At 40.9% G+C, this 26,962-nt stretch overlaps 1 protein-coding gene across 1 annotated transcript; it reads right to left on the reverse strand.

The window, feature by feature from the left end:
- Positions 1-351: 351 nt before the first annotated feature.
- CD28 (CD28 molecule) lies at positions 352-10,786 on the reverse strand. The gene is made up of 4 exons (XM_027636777.1): positions 10,673-10,786; positions 4,105-4,458; positions 3,730-3,848; positions 352-996 (listed from the first exon to the last, which is right to left on the reverse strand). Exons 1-4 carry the CDS (start codon positions 10,725-10,727, stop codon positions 856-858), a joined length of 669 nt encoding a protein of 222 aa, XP_027492578.1. The 5' UTR covers positions 10,728-10,786; the 3' UTR covers positions 352-855.
- Positions 10,787-26,962: the final 16,176 nt, after the last annotated feature.

Consider the following 26,962-nt stretch of genomic DNA (forward strand, 5'->3'; position numbering starts at 1 on the left):
CTGTGTCTTCTAATGCTTCATGTATGACTTTGTGTTCTTTTGCTGTAGGCAAACAAAACCGAACTGGAGTTCTTCATGTCAAAGACAGATCTTTCTTCCTCTCCTGCTTGTCTTGATTTTGTGTTCAGGTTGATTGCTTTCTCACTCTGTGAAGTTGATTGGTCATGACTGCAGATGGCCTTATGAATGTTTACAAAGTATCCAAGCTAAGGACTCACATGTCGGAGGCTTACTAGTTTTGTATCAGCTTCATTTGTCCTGGTGGATCATTAGTGCCATAGCCTAATAATAGTTTGGATGCCTTCTGACTGACCTTTCCCTCTTTCTTTTAAGCATGTGTTTTGAACTTTGAATTGTGTTCTGGTCTTGTAGAGAAGAAAATATTTTTTTTTACATTTTGCCGGGTTTAACAGCAACAAGGGTTTCTGAGGATTAGACACACAGGAAAAGAGATTAAGGGTTACATCTAAGGCAGCAGTTATGGGAAAAGAACAGAAGTTCTGCTTCTCCCAACAGCTGAGCAAGACCACAAGTGTCAGGAAGAGACCAGCTCTGAGGTCTGATGCCATCATCTTACCCACTGACAACCCTCAACTCAAGTTGGGCCTCATTTTCATCCATCATGGAGAACAATTCTTTTTTTACTTCCCCCCGCCCCCCTTTTTATGTTTGTTTGTTGGTTTGTTTTTTTCTTTTAGCATATTATATCAAAGTTTAGCCAATATTTGCTATTGCCTAGGTGTCCATGATCAATAGCAACAAACATAATGAGAAAATGAGAGGCTATCCTTCCATGTCCAAGAGCAGGTGACTGCCTAGAAGCGCACAAGGCTGCTGTGGGTCAGCTGGTGGGTCTTACGGCTGCCAGGACCGATACGCAGTGTAGTCCCGTGTTGGGGCGTAGGATGGGTAACCCTTGTTCTTCTGGTATGGTGGGTGCCGGGGAGTCATGTTCATGTAGTCACTCTGACGGTACATATTCCTTCTGGATTTTTGCTGTGGGGGAAGGGTGAAGAGAATCATGAAAACTCTCATTTTAACTGCTGACGGTTCTGGCCCTAGGCCCTCCTTCAGGGAAGCAGGCGTATTTATAAGGCAGCTTCAGGTTTAAATATATTTACAAAAGAATTAGAATACGTGTTGTCATAAAAGAATCTGTGGAATTTGCCCAACCTGAATGTAAGTCTCCATCTTATCTGCTGAGAGATTTACAGTGTAGTTTTCCAGGTAAAGGAATGCTACAAACCAAGGATATGAACTGATGCCTCTAACCATCACTTCTCATCTGTGGAATGATTCAGCAGAAATAACACAGTCTGAGCTGTGAAGGCTGTCCTCATTTATTAGGAGGAAAAAAGAAATCAGCTTAACTCAAACATAATAAGAACAGGAAAAATCAGCCCAGACTGTGTACCGTGGTTTGCCTACCATTTAGACCAGTAACACACAGTGCATATATTGTTCTGAACCTTCCTTCAAAGGACAAAAGAATCAGAGCTGATGTCAATTGTTTATGTCTCCCTATCTGGGCCTCAAAAATCTCATTTCCACCGTTGAATTCCTGCTTATAATGCCCCCCTGAGACATGGGAAGCATCAGCTCTTTGAGAAATAAGAGTACCAGAACACAGGTGAAATAATTTGCTTAAAATCACAGAGGATGTTTGTGGCTACAGCAGCACTTCAGCCCCTGACTGCTGCAGGCTGTGCACAAGGCTGGTGGTTTTTACATAGCTTATGGCTTTATTGATCAGGGGTAGGTAAAGTGCTTTCATGCTTTTTCCTTAATACTGATCATACCTTCTTTTGCAATCTCCTTGTTACTGAAATTTCCTTCCAGTGTACAGAAATAGTTGCATATGCTGCAGTATACGTGTGATACTGTGTAATTGGAGGAAGTTTGCATTAGAAAATCTGATGACTGAGTTATGTTGTACTTGCAGAGTGGGGCGGTTACTATGAAATATGGTAAGCTTTTTATTTTAATGTTATATATATGCAAAGTGTTGAATGTAAGTTGCATACTGCTTAAGCCATGTAATGCAACCAATGCATATAAAGCATTAGATAGAAAAGCTTTATCTGTGTGTGTTCATCTCCACAACACACATTACCTCACCTAAGAGATAATTTTGCTTAGGAGAAAGGCATTTTGCTAGTATGAGTGAATGTTACAGGATCAAGGACTGCTACTCTTGGAGAAAGCAGTTTTCCTTCAGGGAAGGCAGAACTGTACAAAAACAGACAAATCTTTAGCTGCTTTCAGGAGCTCAAGTGATCAGGCTTAACATGTCTGTCGATTATCACATTTAGGACCTGTTTTTTCACAATTCATAATGTCTTTTAGGCAGCTGTGTTTACATTCAGCAACACTCTAAATACATCCACAGTCAGAGTACATATTATCCAAAGAATACGACCAGCAGTAATAACAGCAAGTGAAAACTGATGCAGCAAACAACACACATGGCAATGCAGCCTTGTCACTCTTGCTGGGGGCAGACATGTTAGTAGCAAAGTGTGTAGCCATTAGGTACCAAATGCATACAGCACAGAGAAAATGGTTCAGATGTAAATGATGGATTTGAAACTATAGTATCTCATAAGGCACAGCCACAGTAGCACAGCACTGTAACACCAGCAGCTGTTCCCTCTAATCCTCTCAGCTCTCCTTGGAATCAGCCTCTACAATAGGGCACAAAGAAGGACCACTTAACCTGCCTTTGCGTTTTCCTACGGCAATGCCCCCTTTGATTGTTTTCCATTAGAAATAGCCATAGATTGAGAACGTGTATTTTTGTGAAACACTTAACAGATCTCAAGCTTCAGCTAGCAGTGACAGTGGCTTTCTGTATACGTGCAACTTTCAACCGGTGAGGGACTCGGTACCCTTTATACAGGCTACCTCATAATGTTTGAAAATCGCTATTCAACAAAATAGAGGGGAAAGTCAGAGTGCAAGGAATAGAGTTCTCTCTGTTCAAGTCTTTCTCACATGGAGTACTCCATTGGTTCTGGAGATCACAGTCCTAAGGCTTGTCAAGGAAGATGTCCTGCTGCTGCCTCTGCACCATGCCTCACTCTCTCTTTACTCCAGCAGGCAGAACTGGATGTGACTTGGGCCAGCCAACTCTCCAGAGAGATTAGAAAGCAAAAATAATGAGCCATAAGGCTGTCTCAGCTTTCTTAACGTTAATGTACAGACAAGGGTACTGAGATCCAGGTGCTCCTATTCCCTTTAGCAGCTCAAGCTGCCAGAAATACTGGTTACTCAAGGGAATTTCTGGATAGGCACAAGTCACCAGTGCAGATGGTCTTGGGTCAACTGAGGGCTGTTCCATTGTGGTTGAGCTCCTGTCAATATAGTCTCAAAGGATTTTGACAGAAATGCTTGTAGTTCTACACTTCCCTGACAGGGACAACTGGCAGAGGGTAGTGACAATGTCCCAGTATTTCTGGTGTGCAGGGCACTGCCAACACTATGGTATTACTGTTTGCTTTAGGACTCAATGGCAGAGGCCTGACTGCCCCCCTGTAGTGCAGCTGGTGTTTCAGCTCTTTGGGGGGTACATGTGGTGGTGTGGGTGTATATACACAGCTGGAGTGAAGAAACACTGTCATCCTGAACTGAAGGGCTATCAGTGAGTTAGGGGTAAACCTGGCAAGTGTAGCCTGAGAAATGAACTAGGGACAAAGAGCATATAGAGCAAAGGAAAACAGAGTTTCTTACCCAGTAGTTAATAAAAACTGCAGTTATTAGCATGCTGTAGAAAGCAAGAACTCCAGTCACTGTTGCCATAATCCACAAAGGAATTGCAGACAGAGGCTCTTGTGTTCGGATAGGTGTCTCTTTAAGGAGGAAAGAGCAAAGGAAACTTTAAGTACATGAAAACAAAACCATCAATCTCTGCTTATTTACTCTTTATTCCAATGTGTCATTTTTATTAATTATCATTTTAAGATGTCTTCTTCAGGACATCAGGAGCAGGAATGTAATTTTACTAGGCAATCCAACTTTTTTTTTTAAGGAAACATACTGCCTCAAGCCATTATATAGGGGATGTGTCTCGGGAGGATACCGGTCTTCGGAGATTTCCCAGCTTACCTTGCACATGAATGACGGTCCCATTGCTCTTCTCGTTGTAGACATATGGGGGTGGATACATGACCTCAATTTTGCAGAAGTATATGTCAGTTTGGCTGGCACTCATATTCCAAAGATTGAAGATGACTTTGTCTTTATCATGAGCCCCCTGGCAGTTGAATTGTTTATTTGAAGCACTGCTACTTTTGCTCGTGTTCCATGAAATAAAGCAAACTTCAATGGCACTGTCCGTTCCTTTGTGCAGTGAAGCTCGAAATTCCTTCCCTGTTCCATTGTATGTGTAGTTGCAAATTAGAGTTGCAGTCTTGTTATGTACCTTGAGCAAAGGACTCTGAGCCACTAAAATCTTGTTTTCTGGAAGGGAGGGGAGAAAAGTGAGAAAAACACTTGTTTATGAAATACAGCATGAGACTTCAGAACCACACATCCTCCCGAGCAACTCTTCTCCATACCTCCTCTCCCCTGCTGACACTCCCTACTAGGGAGTACATAACCAACAATCTGCAGAAGAAGCTTCTCACAGGAGCTGTTGTTGCAGCAATCCACCTCTATACAAATAATTACATAGTCACTAGGGGAGACTGTGTGGTCAAGAGTGTTTTTCTGCAGTCAGAACACTAGCACAGGCAGTGGCCCATGTGATTAAGATTTAACATCAGGGCTCAGAAGGCTGGTCTGCATCTGTGTGCATGTGTGTATATATAAGACCACCTAAGTCTATCCTTTACTTAGCAAGCAGTTTCCCAGGGTACATTATGGAGTGAAAATACTATGAATTGAATGCTTAGTTTAGCAGTCAGATAAGAGATTATTTATACATTTGCTTTTTAATTCAAGGACTCCTGAAGAGTTTGTAGGTAGATTTGTAGAACCATTTCAAGGGTTTGGACCTTGAGCAATAAATACTAAAAGCATGAACTGCTATCATTTTAATGTAAAGTAAGTAATTTCTCTAGCTGGCAGCTGCAGTAGATTCTTAATTTCTCTAAGGAGTCAGGAGCTGACTGATTTGACACTGCATTGGCACTTAGCACTTGAATGGCCTGCAAAAAAACATGTTACATGAAAGTATAATTCAATTTGAATTGACCAGACTGATACATAAACAGGAAATGTTTTCTGACATGTAGACCTCTGTGCTACCATCTGCCAAACAATGAAACACTGCAAGGACTATGCAGGAAGAAAACTTCTTCCAAGAAAAGTCATCTCATACAAATGACACCCTACTTTTCAAAATATGACCCCTAAGAAATATGAGGGGAGTTTTGGATTTTAAGCGAGGAACTTGCCAGCCCTTTTGTGTGTGTATATGACTGTGTAAATTTTCATGCAAGCTCAGCTCATAAGAGGTCTGGATAGTCTTTTGTAGATCCCTGAGAATCGCTGTGGCTGTGAGAATGACAATTGTGCCTCTTGCCCTCAACATGTGCTGCAAATCTATGTTCTTTCTACTTAATCCATGTGGTGAGACTTCGAAAGGGCTAGTAATGGAAACGAAGTAGGAAGGAGGCCAGATGCAGAATGCCCAGGAAATTAGCATTTCACTGTATTTCAGAATGTTTAGGATCAAAAGACTACATTTAGTGTGTTCACGCCTGCACAAGAATATGGAGTACCCCAGCCTCTTGAGCAGGATGCTCCTTTGGGATAAATGTGGTCCAGGGAGTAAACACACAGATTTGTGAGATGGACAAGACTAGTGATAGGGTGTGGGCAGTAAAAACAACCCATTGGTAGCAGGTTCTCCAGTTACCAGCAGAACCCACGAAACTGCTGAAGTTGTTAATTTTCTCATTGAAAGTCTCATTTACTAGCCCTTGCTTCTAATGAGAGCAGGAAGATGTGAGACAGGGAGTGCTCTGCTGCCTCAGCTTTAGCAAAGAAATATTGTAGTCCATCCTCCATGTGTCTCTTTGTTCCATATCATTAGCTTGGAGGGTGGGGGACAGCTCATCACAGCTCTGAAATCCCATGTTTGCAGGGAATCCAAACACTGTGAAATTTTGGATGAAGGGTGAGCATTTCCAGGCTTTCCAGCAGAAAGAGACATGGAATCCTGGGACTGAGTGGCAAAGAGAGAACAGACAAGTCAAGTTTTTAAGTGAGGTGGTGCCTGTGGTGAATTTTCATCGAAATGAAGACATTTCAGCAAAACATTTCAGTTTCATCGAATCAGCATTTTCCGACAAAAGCTCTCACATAGGCTTATAAGGCATTCTAGTGAGGGGTGAGGTTTGGATTCCACCTCTTTAGAAAAGTTATTTGATTATATTTTTGTTGGTCAGAAAATTGAAACTTTGGCCTAAGTGGCAATTTGCAAGTCTGTGGTAGAATTGCTTTACCTTACAGCAGAATTCTACACATCTCACTTGAGACAGTTATTCTTCTGATTTGTGCTGTAGTAGTTGCCCACCAGGCACAGGGACTGAATACACCTTCAGAAGGGACCTCTTCTGTCTCACAGTTGACAACCAAAATAGGCGTCCCAGAACAGACCCCTGCAGAAGCATTACACTTCAGAGAAGTGCTCACCTGTTTTCACTGCAAGTACTTACAGAAAACAAATGGATATTTATTGCTCAACCTGATTGGATTTTCACTATGGCCAGAGGAAGGTCAAAGAACACTGAAAATCTTATCACTGAGGGACTACATTCAGGTGTTATTTAGACTCATCTGCAGACTCCTGTGACTTAACCCCACCTTTTGCTGTTGTCAGCTCATCTGGATTCCCGACATTTAGTACCTCACTTCATGCCTTGAGCTCTACTATTTAACTACAGCTTTGGACTATTTATGTCCCTGCCATGATATTGTGCTAATTGGCAACCAGTCTCTTTTGATACACCAGCCTAAAAGGAGAAGTTCCTTCAATTTATTTCCACCTCTTGGATTTATAGTCTGGTCTGTTTGCCCTGGCTTGCAGGCTGGGTGTGATAACCCAGCCCCATGCTGCTGATGCTGGGATGCAGGCTAGCTGAGCAGTGGGAAGAAGTCGTTGGTGGATCATTAATGAAGAATGCTCCTACGTGATTTAAGCTAAGCAACCAAATCCATTTTCACAAAGTGGATTCTACTAGCTCAAATCTAAGTTGAGGGAGATATTTTTGGTTTCATTTATAGGAACTAATTAGCACTGCATGAATTGGTTGGGTTTTAATGCCAACAGGGGCAAAGCAAGCTTACCCCACCAGCGTGTTAGGCAAGCCCTGCTGTCATCATCCTTCTCTGCACTTGGGGTTTTTTTGGATTGAAGAAAGTCAATCATGCTGAAATGTTTCATGGGGAAAACAGAATAACACCAAACATCCCTCACTTCACTTGTGATCTGAATAGGATTTGACTACATTCTTAGTAGGATCGGGACCATTCTGAGAAAACATGGGCTAAGACTGCTTTTGCCTTCACAGAGCCAGTTTTTCTTATAAGTGTCATTTTGGGTTTGTTAAAATGGTGAAACTCGGAAACATTTAGTAGGTGTTTTAATTCCCCTAAATAGGGTTATGACTGCCACTTCTAGAGCTGTGTTCAGTCATATTGTGTAGTAATAAATATCTATATCTCGGCCTTACCCAGCCAGAAAAATGGCAGTTATGAAAAATTATTGTTTACAGTTTCAAAAAGCCATGAAGTTTAAAAATGTTAAAATCATTTAAGTCAGTGTGCACATGCTGCAAGCCTTCTCAGGATCTTAGGATTTATATGCAATGGTGTGTAAGATGTCTGAATGTTTGTTAAAGTGTTTTGATAAACTTGTCACATTAAACATTTCTTATAATCACATGTGAGGGGGTTTTGCATAATGAAAGAAAATGCCATCCATATATAATATCTGTAAAATACTGCCTCTCTGATCATGGACCCCTGAGGTAAGCAAAAATTCACTGAAGGGTTTTTTTTCTTTCTTATTTGCCAAGAAAGTGAAGTAGAGTCAACAAAGTACAGAAAATAACTGTTCTGAGGTGTTTTATTTTTTTTTCCCCAGAACTTTCCATGAATCATCATCAGCTATTTGAAAAAAATATTCTACTAAAAATATTTAGTACTCTCCTTTCTTTCTTTTTCATGCCAGTTGACTTCAAGGAGCTATTTTCCAGTGCAAGGAATCTGAGATAAGTTGGTATTTCAATAAGGAAAGAAATGGCCCACTTAATTCCCAGGGAGAGATAGGGAAAATCCTGAAATGAATTTGTTTAACCCACAAACAGAATGTGATAAACAAAGCTATTCCACTTTTGCTGCTGCGGGTCCGTTCAGTTACATTTACTCTTCTTTCCTAGGTACAAGGGTCTTTCTCTTTGACTTTGGTTTAAGGCCACCCAGCTGTGTGTCTAACGTGCAGCTGGAGGGATCTGCCCATTCTGGCCATTACAGACTCGCTTTCTGCTCAACTTTCCTACTTTGCTGCCATGAGTACTGCAGGCAGCATAGTACTTCTGCTGACACTCTTGCTTTAACCAAACCCAGTGTGAACACAGGGGTTTTTCTTGGTAGTTTGTGATTTATTTTATTTAAAAGAGCTTGTTGATGTCATCCTAATCTCAGCTAACCTTGTCTCACCCATCTTCTCCATTTTGGTAACCTCAGTGGGTTAGAGGTTGATTTTAGCCCCCAGAGACCATAAACCAGAAGGTTATGTGGGTAAGTAAGAAGATGAGGTCAGTTGTGGTACACTGCAGTGGGAACATGCTTATATTACATATTTCATAAAATACCAGACACTCGATCTAACTGCCTCTGTGACAGACCACAGCAAGGTAATTATTTAGCCAACAAAAAGAGGAGGAGGACAAACCTAGTAAACATTAGTGTTTCTGCAGAAGAAAAAGGACTAAACTAATATTCTAAGTCCTTTTCTATGATTCAGACTCAACCTGCAGCAATTGTTGGGACATCTAACAACAGCAGAACAAATTCTGCTGTTTTCCTCAAACCAAAATACCTTAGGCTTGTAATACACTTTGTGGCTGGAGGAAGTCCTGCAGGGTTTTGACCTGCCTTAATATTTTCCAAGTACTAAGGATCACTCATCTTGATGAAAATGAAGAGAAGAGGTGGAGAAAATAGATGGGGAAAAAAGAAGGGAGCCCTGAGAAGCAAATGACCTCATGTACTTCCCTTTAAGAAATGGAACAGTCTTGGTGAGGCTGTCGGAGAAACTCAAGTTCTTCACGCAAAGCAAGTGTATAAATGTCTATAGTGTCATGGCATAACCCCTGTGTCTGATAACCAAACACTGTATTTTATTTTGTTGCAATTCAAAGGAGTTGCTTAAAAGCTGCTCACACCTGTTAACCCACTGCTGATACTTTTCCCCTCCTGGAATTAGTGTCTTCTCCGACAACCCAGGGGCCTGCTGTGGAAATAATTATGATATTGCAAACACAGAATTATAAACATGGGAAAGGACAAGGAAGGAAAAAACTATGATATCTGAAAGAAATGTAGATCAGGGTGTCATGCAAATTATAATGCCTTCACTGAGGAAAAGAACTATGGAAAAAATAAGGCAGAAATAAGGGAAAAGTAGATTCAATTGCAGCTCTCATACTAGAAAAAACAGCTTTTTAAAGATGTTCTATATGTTAAAAGTTTTGTACAGGAAAACAGATTTTTATTCCTATCTATTACTTCCCTGTAAAATACAGAACACTGATGTTTGGAGAAGACTCAATAACAACAGTTCTCAGACAGAGGTTTGAAAAATTGTCTGTCTCAGGATTATCCTAGGAAAAGCCAGCATCCCTTGCCTTGCTTTGCATTTTAGTGTTCTTATTGGAAAGACATGTTAGCTCTGAACATATGAACAGTGGGTATCAGCAAGACAGCACCGAGAAAAATACCCTCAGCCACAATAACTGAAGAGTCAGAAAGATTCACTAAGACTCAGGATTTCAAAATCACAGATAGACATTTTTTTTTTCTGAAGATCTTCAGAAAGAAACTAGGTATCTAGTAAGTATCAGTAATACACTTACCAATGCAAAAATCAGAAACTTGGCAATTCCATCCTCCCCTCTTTGAGCTCAGTAAGCAACTCTGCATTTGACCCTTTTATTTGCTAGTCCTGTGAGGATGTTGGTGGGCTCAGCTCTGAGCCCATCACACCAAGCCAGGCCATGAGGGGACCTGAAGCTTCACACAGGAGACTTGGAGGTGGTGGAGAGGCTGCCCCAAGAGAGACACTGGCACCGGGTCTGCTCAGACCCGCTGCCGCCCAAGAGAAGGCACTTATGAGCAAAACTTGTAAAGCCCAGGGGGAAGGTGAAATAAACCCCCCTCTACCTACGCATGCAATTTCCAATTGGATCTAAAGAGAAGTCAAATTAAAAGAAAGCGCTTGGGTCTTATCTCAGAGGGGTACTTGTGGCAGGAGAAGAATGGGTCTCTTGGTTGTATCAAGTTGATCCATGTGCAGTCTTAGCAGCATGCTGTCTCTCCGCTTTCATCCAAACACAGAACAATTTGTGCAAAATTAATTCAAAGCTATACTAGACCTTCTGTCCCTTGATGATCAAAGTGAGGAAAAATAGTGGAAAGGATTGAAATGTGGGGGGGTTGTTACCTGTTACATCAGCAGTGGGGATGAAGCAGAGCACCACGAGGATCCCCAGGAGCATGGTGGTAATGGTGGGCCCTATGCCTTGTCCCCACCCCCTGCAGGCACTGCCACGTCTCCCAGGGCCCCACGCCAGCAGCCTTCCTTCCCTGTGGGGCCAGCCTGCACCCTCGGTTGCTCACACAACTTCTCTCCTCCTCCCTGTGCAGCACATGATACACTGCCAGGTGAAACCACTGTAATCGCAATGCTTGAACAGGAAGTTAATTTGTTTGATGATTTTAGTCTTTGGAAGTTGCGTCTGCAAAGCTCAGTAATGCTTAAAAGGTAATGGAAGACTGCCTTTCAAAATAGGGACTATCGACCCCGTATTGAGAGACGTGCTTGTGTTTGTGGCTCTGCAAGGCTGCTCCTGTCAGGGAGGAGTGGACATCCCTGGAGACACAGTGCTCTTTCTTTACCAAGAGGACATACAGACTGTTCCCATCTGGTTCCATCACCATGGTAGAAGCAAACACCAGTGGCCGGACCTGACCCTTCAGGAAGTTGTGTGCTCAGGAAGCTCCATCTTTTCTCACTCCTAGGAGCAGAAATCTTCTTCTCTTGGCCTGTTGGCTTGCTTCTGCCTGCCTTCCCAGCCCTTGGGAACGCTGACGTATTTTGGCAGTAGTTTGTTCACACTCATTTTTCTGCATCTGGTTGCTGTCTGAGTGCAGAGCAAATAGTGCAAGAAACAGTGATCTGGTATACCTTCACATTTGAAAAATGTTATGAATTAGTGCAACTGTAATCCAATTAACATCTAAGTAGGGGCAGCATGCAGCAAACACACTTCTCAGTCAGTGCTTTCATAGAGGTCTTATTATGTGAAGTTTTTCTCTTCAACTTGCTGGATAAATGCTCACTCTTCTTTGCCTTGCAAGCTCGATGTCACCTCTTTCCTTGCAAGAGCAGGGTTGTGAGAGCCAGTTGATGTAATTTATAACTGGGAGGAGCTCAGGTTATTAACTATTTATTTTGGTTCACCAAAATAGAAATATTTAATGGTATCAATGCCTATCATTATCTGAGATTTATTTGAGAAAAAAGGGAAGGTGTATAGCAGGAAGACTTTCAAGAAAATTGGGCTGTTTTAAAACAGGATGAAGAGCCATGCACTGTTCTTTCATTTCCCTTAGTATCTGAGGTCTTTAGGACATGTTTTGTCAGAAATTACAAAAAATATTTAAAAGCAGCTTTAGCTGGTATATCCATTTGCAGTCTAGGAATTTTAACAATATTCTTTTGTTTTGTAACATGTGTAAGTTGCCTGCAGTACTGAAAGTTTTGGAATTTCCTTGTATTTAAAAAATAGAGAAAAAAGTCAGATCCTCTCTTTCTTAGCCCACTCTTGTGACTTCTATATAAATGTGCTAACACATTTTTTGAGTCACATGAGTGTACCTGCAGTTATCAATGAGATATTCTCAGCTTAACTTGAAGTGAGAATCCTTCAACAAAGTTACAAAATTCAGTATCTGTTTGCTGAACTGTCCTGTGTCAGATATGAAAACTCAGTGTTGTCACATCTTCTCGCTCAGGTAACTCAGCTTACACAGTCTGAATTCTGGCTGTCACATCCTTTCCGTATTTGGGATATGGACTAGGAATGCACAAGGAGTACATTTTACCCTCATCACAGAATTAGCAGAATATATCACAGAGATAGACCTACTGCCATTAATTTCACTGGCATATGTTGGCAAAGGGACACCATTCGCATGGAAACCTGATTATGGAAACAGTTGTGTAGGAGGAGATTCTGCCCTAAGAATACCACTAAAAAAGACCATTAGGAACAGTGTGCACTCCCTGAGTGAGGACCCATTTATTCCCTTCCCTCTCTTGTTACTCCTCATGTGCCTCTCCCAACATGAGGACAGACCGAGGCACTGATTGAAAACAGGGACTGGACTGGTGGAATAAAGGAGAGGGAAAAGAAGCCACTGAGCCATTATCCAGTGTGACTCTAGAGACCAAGCTGTGATGTATCATTACTCTCTGTGAATAGAGGTACCAGTATTGCCCTTTTCAGAGCCTCTTTTTTTTTTAATAGTGATTTCAGTTTTGCCTTTTTTTCCCCCCAAAGTAGCTCTTGGATCATCTGCATTTCTTGATTTTCTAGCATTTTAAAAGAGTACAAACCATCATTGTGTTCCTGAGGGTATGGCTCCATTCCTTCTCCAAACTGCAGCTCTTTCTCTCATTTAAGCAGTTCATTTCCAATTACTTAGACACTTGACTTTTTCAGCTCACATGTATGATCTTATTCTTTTACCAAAGTTATCATGAGGGTATGGGACGAAGATATTATAACTTTCAGCAAACCATCTTGCACTTAGGACAAACCACATAAAAGTTTATCTAAGATAAAAAGCATGAGAAAATTCCCCTCAGTATGTCCTCACTCTTAAATTTTCATTATTCTCCTACCTCTCTGAGTATCTCTCTTTCCATATGCTGAGCATTACCCAAGGGTATTCTGCCGGAACATTAATTCAGGCACTATTGACTTCTATTCTTACCCCATTTTGCATTAAGATTTCACTCTGTTGAGCCTATATGCATGCTGGCAGACAGGATCTGCTTGCTGTCACAGCAATGGAAATCCCAACTAACATTATAATTTCAGTGGAGCTAGAGATATGAGAGTACTGCGAGAGCTAAAAATGCAATTTGGCCATTTTTGGGAAAAAGGATGTTTCCATCCCATCACAAAATGGCTGAAATTGCAGTCCAAGAAAAGTAAAGTAAAAATTTGTAAATGAGTTTTCAGGGTGCACAAGAATCTAGACTATTGGGCTTGGGCTTTTTACTCATTGCAGTATGTAAATAAAACAACAGTCTAGGCATTTGATCAGAGCTTTTCATGCTTACCATTAGAAAAACAAGCACTAACAGGAGCTGTGACTGGAGTTTTAGAGAAATCTGACATGATCTAGAATAGTTTATCAAGGATTTTCTGGATATCTTTAAAAGAATCCTAAGAAATCCCAAGTAGGCTGCCAGGCTGCCTTCATGTTAAAGGATGAGGAAGTAATGACCTGCATATCCTGAGCCAAGTGCTCAGCTGTTGGTCAAAAAAGACATTCCAGATTTGTTATGATTAAACAAGTGAATAGTTTAGAAGTTAACTTTAAAATAAATGAAGTCTTCCTTAAGTCACTGGGAGGTGTGTAGTACCATAATTGTTCCCAGCACATACTCCTGTTCTCAAGCAAATAAAAGTGTATATGCATACTAGAAGAGCAATTGCATCAATATATTGTCATTCACTTATTTCTGAGGACTCCAATCTAATGGGAGAACTGTAGGTCACTAAAGTTCCCTGTAACTACTATAGACAATTAACTTTTAAGTCCCTGGACTATCCTACAACTACATACTAAGGTTAAATTTAACAGTTGTCTGACTCTTCCTCTTTTTCCCCTGCCATAAAGAATCACGACACAGACCCTGAGCGAGTAGTCTCAGTAGGCGTTTTGCTTGTTCTGCATTCTGGTGTGTTGTCAACTGCTAAAGTAAGTGCTCTCTTTCCTAGAACAGTAATTCTTAAAACATCTTTATTCTTCCATTGCTGTTGCAAGTAATGATTTGTTTTGAATAGTGGTATGCATCCTTGGTACAGATGAAAGGTTGATGCTTTCACATCTCTCTTACAAGGAAAGTGTGCTTTAACTAGCTACTGTAGAACTACAGAAGTGGGGTGAGAGAAAGGGTGTAACAAACGGACATGGTATTTTTAACTAGGAGGGCAATGAATGGTCTGTGTTATTTACCTCCTACTGCGTTCAGTAAGTTGGCCCTAAGGAGTTACATTGCATTTGGCCCTAAGGAGTTACATTGCATTTGTCATCTGAAGCACTTCATAAAGATGCATGTTGTTATCTTCACTTTACAGATGGGGAATGGAGTCACAGAAAGGCAAGAGACATGCCCAAGGACATACCTTATGTTAGAGTCAGAGATAAGAAGCTCTACAAGTAGCCCCAGTAAGCTCTTTACCTTCTGTGGTCTGATTGGTTTTCTGATGGCCTCCACTCTGTAGTGTCATTTCCCTTGCATACTGATGACTTTTTGCCATGTTGTGTCTTTTCACATCCTTCTTTCTGTGAATCCAGGTGTGGTGTCCTCATACTACAAGTGCCACCATCACACTTAGAAAGGAAAATGAGTATACTCCTTCAGAGGGAATTTTAAGTTGGTTTTCTGTAATTTAAAATGTTACAACTGATGTCTGGTACGTAGGAACCTTCCAGGGTCAGAATTTAATAAGACATGTCACAGTGGAAAGAGAGCTTTCTCTTTTGGAAAGATGTTACATTTTTGTTTCCAGGCCTCAAGATAGCGGCCCATAAATGTGTCACTAATGTAGGGCTAAGTGCTACCATCAAACATCTATAAATTTGAGAGAGAGCTTGAGAGAAGCCTTCCCTATTTGGGGAAAGAAACATTTCCTTGACAGTCTGATTATTTTTAATGCCAATAGCTGGAAGCTGTTCATTAGTGTTTGTTGGGAAGGGGGCAGAAGTTCACACGTATGTACATTCCTGGCTCTTTTCAAGTTAAAAAATCTCATCCAAGTTTCAAAGTTGTAACTGTTTCTTCTGGCTGTACCTATTCCTGGTTTGGACTGTTAGAACAAGTCTCAGAGGAGGTGGATTAATGGGTAGAGGGAGAATGGCTCAAAGCTGCATGATTAACTCCATCTGTCACATCTGCCTGTAATCTGACACATAGCTGCTGCTTCATTAGAGGCCACGTGTTTAGGTAGGAACACCTGAAATAAAGCCCACAGGTGAGTGCATATATGCTAAATGTACTGTGATACAAGAGTTTTCAGATTAAGGTTTAAAGAAGAATGATTTCTGTTTACTGCACTGCCTGCTCCTCTTTTCTCTTGGGTAAAGAATGTGGAGACTCCTGCATATTACCACTGAAGATTTCTGACACTGTGGAGTGTCATGGGAGGTCCTGCAAGGTTTGAAGGTCTGTAGAGGGCTGCTGAGAGAGGAAGGCTTTCTGGGGCTGTGCTGAATAGCAGCCCTGTAAAGCAGGGGTCCAAGCCTGGGAGGTACACATCCAACATGATCTGCCTGGAGCTGGCTTCTCTGCCAGTGGTGCCAGCATTTCCTTTTGGAGGGAAATGATTGGCCAAAATTACTGTTGCCAAGAGCAGAACATGAATAGTATGGATGATTAGAAACCATACTGAGCCCTGGGGTGAAATAAGAATTAAATCAAACTGGTGGTGTAGACACTTGAGTCACTTGGCAAATGTTACCTCTAGTAAGGGAATGCTGTAGCTGGGGTTTTCAGGGAATTATCTGCATTCCCTTTATTAGTAGAGAACCACCTGTATAACCTGTATTTATGGGTAAAGCCTTAGCTAGAGAAAATACTTCCACCTCCACTGGCTGCATCAGAACTAGGAGAGCCCAGGCTCAGCTCAGTATATTAGGTTTTAGAGCTGTCACGTTCAAGCTCATTTTTAAACCTTTAACTCTTTTGCTTCCTCATTGTTATATTACTTTTTTTCTTGCTCTGCATTTCATAATGATGGTAGTAGTGCTGTCAGCATGGTACATGGATGGTAAAGCATCACGCGTTTGTATTTTTTCCCATTTGCACAAACTTGGAAGGAAGCATTACTCATGTTTATGAACAATTGAAACTAGAATAGGGTGCTCCTTTGAGGAAGTGTCAGAGGGCTGCCCAGCAACCTCGCTCATACAATGGAATGTATTCTTTGAGATGACTTCATTCTGAGTAGCCCTCACAGGAAATAATTATTTTGGTAGACACTAGCGCTCTCTAACTTGTAGGATAAGCATTTCCAAATTACTCCTTTTCCTGAAGACAGTGGCTTCTTTAAGCCTAGGCAAACCTAGCTTATGTCCAAATTCAACAGCTTTCTGCCTGAGAAGTGCCCTATTCTTAGAATGTGGTGTTGCCAACACCAGCCCACAGAGTTGTTTTCTGCCAAAATACTATGAGAAACAGACTTTTCATTGTATTTCTTCTACTTCAAAAAAGTACTGAGTCATAGCACACTGGAAATGTTTGTGCAGGGCTGCATAGGAAAGCACCATAAATACATTAGAAAGAGTCTTAAATATTTCTACATAGGAACCAAGGAGCAAAATTTCTGGTTCTTAACTGCAAAAAGTGCCTAAAGCAAGAGGAAGCCCTTTTCAAATCACAGTAGGAAGCATCAGCTTACTCATTGGACATGTATGTGAATTCTGATAAGTGCTTATTAATTTTATAATGGATTCTTTTCTTAGAAAATAAATCCTGATTTTATTCAGCATGTCAGCATTCCCTTAAACTATCCCTTAAACAGGAAATTGGAAATATTCATTTTGTTGTTTACAAAGACCTTGTTGGGTTGAGAGGATAGAAATAGTTGTTGGTTTAAAGAGGAGGAGGAGAAGGGTGAGAAAAAAATTCATATGACAGTTTGTTAGAAATCACATCCACACAAGAAGCAGAAAAAATGTCCATCCTTTATTTCAGTTGTGTCCACTCTGTCTACTGGTGCAAGACACAGAGCCCATTAGGGAGGCCCCTGAGTGCTGAATGTTTAGGTGTCTCTCCTAATGTATCGTGTGGCTTGGGACCAAGTATTAGTCCCTCAGCCATGGCAGGGGCGTGTAACGGCACCGGCTCATCCCTCACCACAGGAGCAAGAGTCGCACACACAGCCTGTTTGTGCCAATGGGCATTGGCTGTCCTTGGCTGGAGCATCCCAGGGTTGACTGGCATGGCCATTGCTGAAGGGCTCGTGGCAGACAGCACAACTGCACATTGGCTGTGTTGCTCTTGCAAGCTAAACCTTGAACCAGAGACCATCCCAAAACTGACCGACAACCAAACACCATGTGCCAGAACTACCGAGGAAAGTTACATCTGAGCCCATAGGCAACTATGAGGATTAGAAAGCTGCGTTTCACGTGGCTGCTGCCTCATATGCATAAGTTTTCCTTTCTAATAAAACCAGAATAACCTCATCTTTTCCTATACACAAAGTTTGACCCTGAAGAGGTCCTGCTACATATTGCTTATTGCAGCTGTTGGATAATCTTTCAGATGATATTAAAGTCCAATCAAATTTTAATATCTCACTAAGCTTTGGAGGTTATTAAAAGCAATGTAAAACCTCTGACTTTGCTGATTTCAGGACAGTGAGAGTTTATAAAAATTGAAGTACATTTTTGTAGCCAACTCTATTAAGGTTTTATGATAAAATTAGAGTTCATGATTAAATTTCTGAGGTTTTAGTTTTATGCCTCAGAAAACTTAAGTTTTCTGGTGTCATTTTTCTATGGCTTCAGCAGATTATTGTTGATTATTCTATTAACCCTAATTCTAGATTCTACTTTCGTGTGCTTTTTTTTAAGAAATATTCTCACAAGCCTCCAAAATGTCCTTGTGGCATATAAAAAAAAAAATCATTAATTCAGTCCTCCTTTCATAACTGGAAGTAATTTTGTAAATGTTTTTTACAAAACAAATTGTTCTATATAACATTTTGCCTTTTCAGCCAAATTTCCCTTAGTTAGTATTACTCAAATTTCCATGATTACTCAAATTCATGCATGATTACCCGTGCATGTGGATTTTGTATTGTATATAATATCCTTGGAGGTTTTTACAGAGCAGCTCTGCAGGATAATGGACAAATTAATAAGTAGCAGAGCTTTTGGAACTAGAAGAAAGCAATTCATTACTGTTCTCATGATTGCATCTCACTCCTAGTTCCCAAGGGTCACGTTTATTTAAGCTGTTAGTTTAACAATTTATTTGTAACTCCTAAATATTTTGTAAACAATTTTTAATACTGATTAATATTTATCATTATTATCTGTTCAGTAGCTGATATGCTTCCATCCTTATTCTCCTATTTTAAAAGTTTTAGTTACTCTGTCAGAAAGGATGGCACGTGAATTAGGCAACCAGCCACATATCCTTTGGGGTAAACAATAATTTGGGTATTTTCAGAGACACTGGGCTTCAAACAGCTTATCAATTGAAATGTATTATTGTAATCTGTTTGGCAAATATTTACAATTAATCCTACAAACATAGGGTCAGGATTATGTGATGGTCAAGCCACAAATAGGAAAAAATGGACTAAATTAAATGAATCACTTATTACCATAAACAATTCATCCAGCTTCAGGTCTGGGAAAATTGCACTGCATTAATAGAGCTAGTAGGAATAGATTACTCTTCTTCTGAATGCCTAGAGGGGACTAACAGTGTGAGGGCAGTAAACCTTTATAAAGAAGGTAAATATCTTGGATTGTGTCAGGGAAACTACTGGAAAAAGTCCAGTCTCTAGTAATATTGCAGTGCTGGGAAGGAGAAGGAGTGTTTAACTCCCAATCTGACCTTTATTGGAGTAAAAGAGCAACCTTCCTTTTCAGTCTTTCCACTTGACTGTTTTTTAAAGAGGTTTAACTGACATCATCACTTTGATATTTCAGCATTTGCTCTTGACTCTTCCTTTCATCCCTGAGGATAGGTTTTACTGTTTTTCATTTGTTCATTAGCTGAAAATAATGCACTGAACTTAAGCTGATATCAGAGCACTAGAGCCAACCTCGGTTCTGGGCAGGCAGAAGCCTACGAAAGTGTGGAGAACCAGAGACAGCACAAGAGCTCTTGCATTCTCGCTGCAGCCCGGCTGTGAACACTGGCAGGAAATGTGAAGAGCACACTCCATACACAAGTCAGGCTTGAACAGGCAGTCTAAGGTGGAGTGTATTGTTCAGCTGTAATCAGTTGAAGTGGTGAAGTACTGCTTTAAGACAGCAGTGTGACTGTAATGCAGAAGGAACAACCACAGTCAAGATCCAGGTTGCAGTTGTGTTAGGAATGCCTGGTTGTTATTGTCCTGTCCAATGAAGAAGTGCAGTGACCAGGGGCTGAGCAGCTGGGAGAGAGCAGCTCAGCCAGGGCCCAGGTGCTGGCATGCTGGAGTTCCAGAACACCCGGCTCAGCTCTTGCAAACAGCGTGGGCCTCTTCTAACCTGCACAATGGGAAGACCTCCTCTGTTGCTGAGTAGCATTTGAGTTCATTGCATCTTGCTGAGAATAATATAATTCTCATGGACTTAGGGAGTTATAGGCTCTCACACCAAAATCCATAGCTCTATCATGCGTGCTCCTTGGCCACTACCTGTCTGCACTGCAGTGTATTTCTTTTTCCAGGCTTTCACCTACAGTGTATAAACAGGAACAATAGCCCATTTTGGCCTGACAGCAAAGTCACCTATGTATATTTCCTTGCCTAAAAACTTATTCCAGTTTGTCTGAATATGAATATATTATTGTAGAAAACACTGCATGACATTTGCTGCTTTTTAAAAAAGGTCAGCTTTTGGACACAATTCAACCAGACTGAAATCCTGGCCCCAGAAAAATCAGCGGGATTTTTGCCATGGTTTTGATTGGGCCAAGATCTCATACCCACTTATTATTTGACCTATTGAATTGTGTTAAACTGGTAAGCTTGGACTGTGGACTATGTCAGAAGACTGTCTTCCCCTACTTTGACATTTTGGTTTCTGCTATATTACATCCTGGCCAGAAATATTCTACAGATTTTATGCTTTTTTGTTGGGTTTTTTTTTGGCTTGTAATAACTAGCTAATCCTGACAGAACATGAAAATAAGACAAGAAATGTGTGTGTTCTTCAGTTAAATATACAAATTTTAACTTTATGTCCCCCCTCCCTAATGTTTGCAGGTACTCAGGTTTTGTGTGAGAGATAGAAGCTGCACGCTGTGGTATTCTTATGTGGTTACATCACATTTTAGGAAGTGTGCTGGAAGGATGTAGATTAGCTTGTTGATTTGTTACTCGGTTTTGGTTGTTCCGTCAGCATTTCATTGTTCAAGTAAGACAGATATGGGCTGAATTTTGAAGACTCTCGGACTTATCATCTCCCATGTTGTTGATAGAGAAACCAGCTGAAAGGCTGGAGTTTAGTTTCTGATCCAAACAGTTCAGAACTTGAAAATGGTGCTAAGTTTGGCTCTTGAAAGCATAAGGCCTAAAGCCTTCTAAATGTGCCCTCTCACCACAGAGCACGTGTACAAGTCTTCTCTAGTTTGTCATCTAAATTTTCAAAACCATCCTTGCTATTAGGTATCAGATGTGTTTAAATGGGATACAATTTCAGGAAGATACAGTTGTGCTACTTGGGCACTTGGCATTAGTGATTTATACTTGGGTAAATACACTTTAATGAGTGTAGCTAAAAACCCATGGAGACAGTGGTATGCCCCCCTGCAAAACCAATTGTGTTTGAAGGTGACATAGTCACCTGTCTCTGTAGCATTTGTGAAAACCCTGATGACATGAGGCTGTTTTCTGTGGTGGGAACCAGAAGCATAAGAGACTTTAGCAGCTGTAGATGCTGCCAATTTTAGAAAATTTTCACCAATCATTCTCTGCACCTTGCATCAGATACCATGCACAGATAACAATGCTTGAGAGTCATCTGCACGTTAGTGCTGTCTGATATCTCTACGTGCTGAAGAAAGAGGAGGCCTAGAGCTCTTCTTGCTGTGCAGTTAAAATGCTGGCCTTGTGATCAGAAAAATAAAAACATAGTCAAAGTCTTATTTTCAGAGGAGCTAAGTGCTTCCAGCTTCCATGGCCTTCTTTTGGAAATTGAAAGAGAAGGAAGACAACAAAATAAAGAGTATAGACCTCAAGAACACATCTTTTAAAATGTTCAGGGATTTGGTTGGGAAGATCCTGCTCTGGGCAGATGAAAGGGAAAGGCTGCTAAGAAAGAGAAGACAGTATTAAGAAAGTAGAGGATTACTGAAGATGAGTATACAAGCATGGCACTGGCATATAGGATTGAAACACAAAAGCAAGAGCGAAATGAAGTAACATGAACACCTTGCATAAAGACTAGTAAGAAGCACTTCTGCAGGTAAACTCAGAGTAAAAGAAATCCCAGGGAAATGGCTCATTACTGAACAGAAAGGGGAAATGTTACTCAGAAAGCCATGTGCTGTTTTTGACCCAGAGGTTTCAGGAACCAGCTGCAGGTGGGTAACCAGCACAACAGACACCATGGCAAAGCAGTATGATCTGCACCTAGGATAAGAGGAGAAGGGGCTGCAAAGGGAATAAAGAAGCCAACTATATTCAGTTTAACTGGTCTTGAGGAATTATAGCCCAGAATACTTGGAAAATTACCTGATGTAATTTCAGAATCATTTATGGTTCTCTCAAGAAAGGTGAGGTATCAAAGAAAAGAAGAGGGCAAATATAATACTTCTTTTTCTTTCTTTTTAAAGAAGAGTCTGAACATTGTAGAGCTCAGCTTATTTCAGTTCCTAAAAAAATACTGGAAAAATTAGTCAAGCCATTATTCATAAGTACTGAGAGGAAAAAATCATGGCTCTCTGAAGAACAAGCTGTGTCAAACCATCTAATTTCATCATTTGATGAGGTAATTCTTACCATGCTGACAGGAAGAAGGAGTAAATGCCATATATCTTGATTTTCATAGGCTTTTGGCAGAGCTTTATGTAAGCAAGAAAGAGAAATATGGCGAGATGAAAAGCGAGTCTCACACTGGTTGGCAACAAGGCTGAGTAGTTACAGACAATTTGCTGTCAAAATAGAAGGATAAACTGAGCTCCTTAATTCTGAGTTCCACAGGAGTCTGGTCTGGCCCAGCACTGTTCATTACTTTCATTAATGACTTGGATGATGAATAGAGTCTGCTTTTCAAACCTCCACACAGCCCTGAGTGTGAGGGACTGCAGGCGTGTTGGGGGATAGGATTTGAATGGTAGAAATTGAACAAACTGTAGAACTGGTCTTACACAAAACGAGTAAAGTACAAGCTTCACCAGCCATGCAGGAACAGTCTGCAGCACAAATACACAGTGAGGAACAACAGGTGAGATAACAGCTCTGCAGTGGAAAAGAAAATGTTTGTGAGGATCTGCATCAGTAGTGCCTTTAGCTAGAGCAGTGTTTGGGGCACTGTGTAGCCAGAAAGCTGTCCCCAGCTGGAAGGAGATGAGAGGAGTGCAGTAAGATCAGTCAGAAGTCTGGAAAGGATTGAAGGGGGTGTGTTGACTCAGAGAAGAGGAGACTGGGAAGAGAATACCAGTCATTGAATACATGAAGGTTTGCTGCAAAGAGGAAGGAAATCACATGTCCTTCAGATCTGTCATAGGCAAGGCAAGTACTGATGGGATTGCACTGCAGCAAGTCAGACTACAGCATTAGGAGGAACCCTCTAAAGGCAAGAGTACCCCGGCAGAGCAGCAGACTGACCACAGGACCACAGGTTTCCATCTCTAGTGCTGGAGGCTTTTAATGGTGGTTAACTGGAGTGGTTTGTACAAGTCCTGTTGTACAAGTCCTGTTTCGAATCATGATCAGCTCATACTCCTTTTTCTTTAGCCATTGGTAAGCATATAACACATCACAGTGAGCAGATACGGCACTTGTAAAGCCTTGTGAATCTTTTGTAGGTGAGGTCTGTTCATCTTACTGCAAGATCATAAATGTAGGGAGAATATTTGCACACAGCATCCTGTCACCCATGGAACAAATGACCTGGTTTTCTTTGAAAGACTTCACGTGAAAGGAGGATCCTTGACTGACAGATAAAATTAACATATTACATATCATATCACGTGTAGTTTTGAGCGTCATACCAGTTGTTCACTACCTTGTTGAACCCATTAAATTTACAGTAAGGACTGTTTTGGAATTTTTTATTCAAGAACAATCTATCCAGGGAAGGAAACCCTGCTAAAATATGTGGTCAGGTTGATGGTGGCCCTTCAATGAAATTCTTCACACTTTACACTTTTACCACCAAATCATGTGTTAATGTTCTCATGAGTTACTGGTATTTGGAAAATTATTACATATTATTATAAATCAAATGGCAAGGGGCAGACATCAAAAGGGCAAGCTCGCTAGCCAAACATTGCTTGTTCACAGACACTCATGGCTCACGCATCTAGAAGTTTCTTTTATGGGAAAAAGCTTTATTTGAAGACTTCCTGTACTCCTAGGCTTCAGTTCCATAAAATCCAACAAAACAGCTGTTGTTGTGGTATTTTTGTAATATTCCTGCTTGCAGTCTCAGCTGAGACTGGGATGTGTACATAATTACACAAGAATGGGAGCACACAGATGCAAGGCATCTGACACTATCACATTCAGCCAAGTCACCCAGGAGAAAAGGCTGGCCAATGGCCTCACAGTCACTGTAGGATCACAGAATGTCCCTTATGTACAGAACTTTTTTCCTGGAAAGGGAGGCACTATTTGAAGCAATATGTCTTATTATATGTAGTGCTTATTCAGAACAAAAAATGCCCAACCCAACCCAAGAGGCAGTCTTAATCTCTCACATAACCTGTGATAGGAAGCTTTAGGAATAGAAGCAAGAAGAGCCTTAGCAAAGCCAGGCAACTCAGATATTTATGATTTAGTGACCTAGCAGTGTTTACTCTGCTTTTTTCTACCCCCAGTGGTTTCCTAAATGAATTCCTAAAGATGTAGTATCTTCAATTTACAGCTCTGTGGTCCCTGCTTCTTTTGCAGCTGCTACTATCTTTCGGAAGAACCTGACATTTTCCAGACCATGGGCCTGGAAACCTTCTGAGAGGTTCTCTGGGAAGTTGCCCATGATTGTGTGGTCACATGACACACAAGGCACTGCAGTTGCCATCTGCAATATAATGTGCATCCTCTTCTTGGTGCATAGAGAACACCACTCTCTCTGGTCTCCTCCATTTACCTCTGTTTTCTATTTCCCTTCTACCCTTCTGCACTGTACTGGACTGTGCACTGTAGGACACTTTTTTCCAGCCACTCTCCCGTCTCTTTCTCCCTTCATGGATGTTCATTTTATTTGCCTCATACCCTTTCCTCTAGATTTTGCAAAGGCCTTAGAAAAGGGATGCATCTCTACCAGTTTCTGTGGTTTCTTTTGCAAAGGACAGCCTGTCCCCAAGTCCAGCCAGATCCTTGCAGATGTTTATTCAAACTGCCAAACTCCTAGAGGTTTGCCCACTTAATATCTAGCTAGTGTGCTGGAGCTGTTTGCAGAATGCCATGGTAACAGAGGAAAACACTGCTGTGTCATTTCATGGTAAGGAACAGTCTGAGGAGTTGGGCTTGAAAGTCTCAGTGGCCCTCACTCACTCTCTTCCATTTTTCACAGCCCTTTGGGCAAGGACGTTTCTGTGTCAAGAACTGGCCAGTCCAGAGGAACACAATCTGTGCCAGGTCACCTAGACATAATTGCAATACAAGTAATAGGACATGTCAAGATAATCATAGGTAGCAGATGTGTTTTAGTTATTCTGCAATTTCTGGAAGCTGTATAGAAACAATATTGCCCTATGGTAATGCCAAGGAAGATTTTTCTCAGTGACTAACGTGATGAAAATGATTCCTAAATCTGCAAGGCATAAATAAAATATAATTCACTGGCTTTTATCTACAAAGTTAATTAATCAAATGTCTTTTAAAAGAATAGGATTGTGCTACTGAGGTGAAAAATTAAAATCCCACAGGAAATGAACCCTGTTCTTCCTGTCTTTTTGATACTGCACCAAACAACAGCAATAACTTTACCAGAGGAATGAATGCTTGTCAGAGTGCAGTGGAGATCTTCAAGGTGCTATTTTCTACCAGTTTTGGTTTAGATACAGCATGACCTTTTCTCACTGTTCGATGCTACCTCTGAGTTGAGTGTACTGCTGTGTCACACTACAATACCACCAGTCTCACGGTGCAAGAACACCTTTTAACACCTTAGTAGTTTGAGTCACAGCACCACAACAGCAAAGAACATATCCTTTAGTGCTGTGAACATGTACCATTCTTCATATGTCTTTAGTGTATTGCTTACTGTCAGTTCATGTTTGTTTCACCATAGTGCATTTTGAAGCCACTGAATTTTATCTGTAAGACAGAGACAAATATACACTGCTTAGAAAACCTGCCCTGTACTCTAGTTCTCATAATTAAAAACAGATAACTTATGACATACAGCTTGTTTCAGGTTTGCAATGAGTTTTGTACAAAGATTCAACCCCATGTTTATTTTATCTGGACAGATGACTTCTCTGTACAAAATTACCACTATCAGTTTCCTGTAACATCTTGTTAGTAAATCCAGTAATTCTTGTTGCCATTAGACTGCAAGGGATCCTAGCTTAGAGGTTCACCTGCTCTCAGGACTGTAATGAGCATCAAGCTTGAAGGTATGAATGATTTTGAGCAGCAAAAAGGCACTATTTTCTAATCTGTGCCCCACAGAAAAATCACAACTAGAGTACAGCCCTCAAATCACGCAGTGTAAGATGGGGCTTTGGAAACGGACAGAATCTCAGAAGTCGCTGTTCAGTTTCAGGAGTCAAGTTTTTATTTTATTTGCTGCTACCTGAATGTGTCTGAGTGTGCATTTTCTCTTTAATATAAAATATCCTCAGCTACCTGTCTGCCTCGCACAGATTAGTTCTGATTGGAAAATGAATCTAACCCATTCCACAGCAAATCCCTAGACACTGTGTTCTTGTACAACTGGAAAACCCCAATGAAGCAATATAAACTTTGTAATAATAACAAGTAATGACCATGGCTTAATGAAGGGTGGCAATCCTGCTCTGGGGAGATATTTAATGGATGTGGTTGTTCTGGTAGCTTGATCTTGTGCTAATTCTCTTCTCTTCATGTTTGTTCATCCCTATCCTGTTGTATAGATAAAGCCAGGAACTGCTTCAGTGTGGGGAAGAAGGCCAGCATCCAGATATGCTTGGACTGGACTCCTGTGTCAGCCTGGCCTCAGGTATCCTTTCTTTTGGGATGAGACAAAAAGTAGGTCTTAACCCTGTATCAAGAAATTAGCCTTTTTTCTGCATATCTCTGAGCTGGAGAACTGCTTTTGAAGTATTGGTGTCCTGTTTAATTTGATATTTCAATTGCTGAGTGCAATAGGCTGCTCACTAAGGGAGCTGAACAATTGAAAGGAATCTCTTATGTGATTTTTAAAGTACCGCCATAAAACAGTGAGGCTAGAAATCAAGATCCAGAACACACATTCACTCAGACTAACAGGCCTAAATACCAGAGCTAGAAAACAGAACAAAACTGAAAAAAAAGCAATTGGTCTCTCCTTTTCCTCTTCATTTTAATTTACTGTTACTTGTCCTCCCCCAAGAGTAATCATTTAGGGGAGGCAA

The sequence above is a fragment of the Corapipo altera genome, unplaced genomic scaffold (assembly GCF_003945725.1).
Source record: "Corapipo altera isolate COAL_440 unplaced genomic scaffold, ASM394572v1 45, whole genome shotgun sequence".
Taxonomy (NCBI): Eukaryota; Metazoa; Chordata; class Aves; order Passeriformes; family Pipridae; genus Corapipo; species Corapipo altera.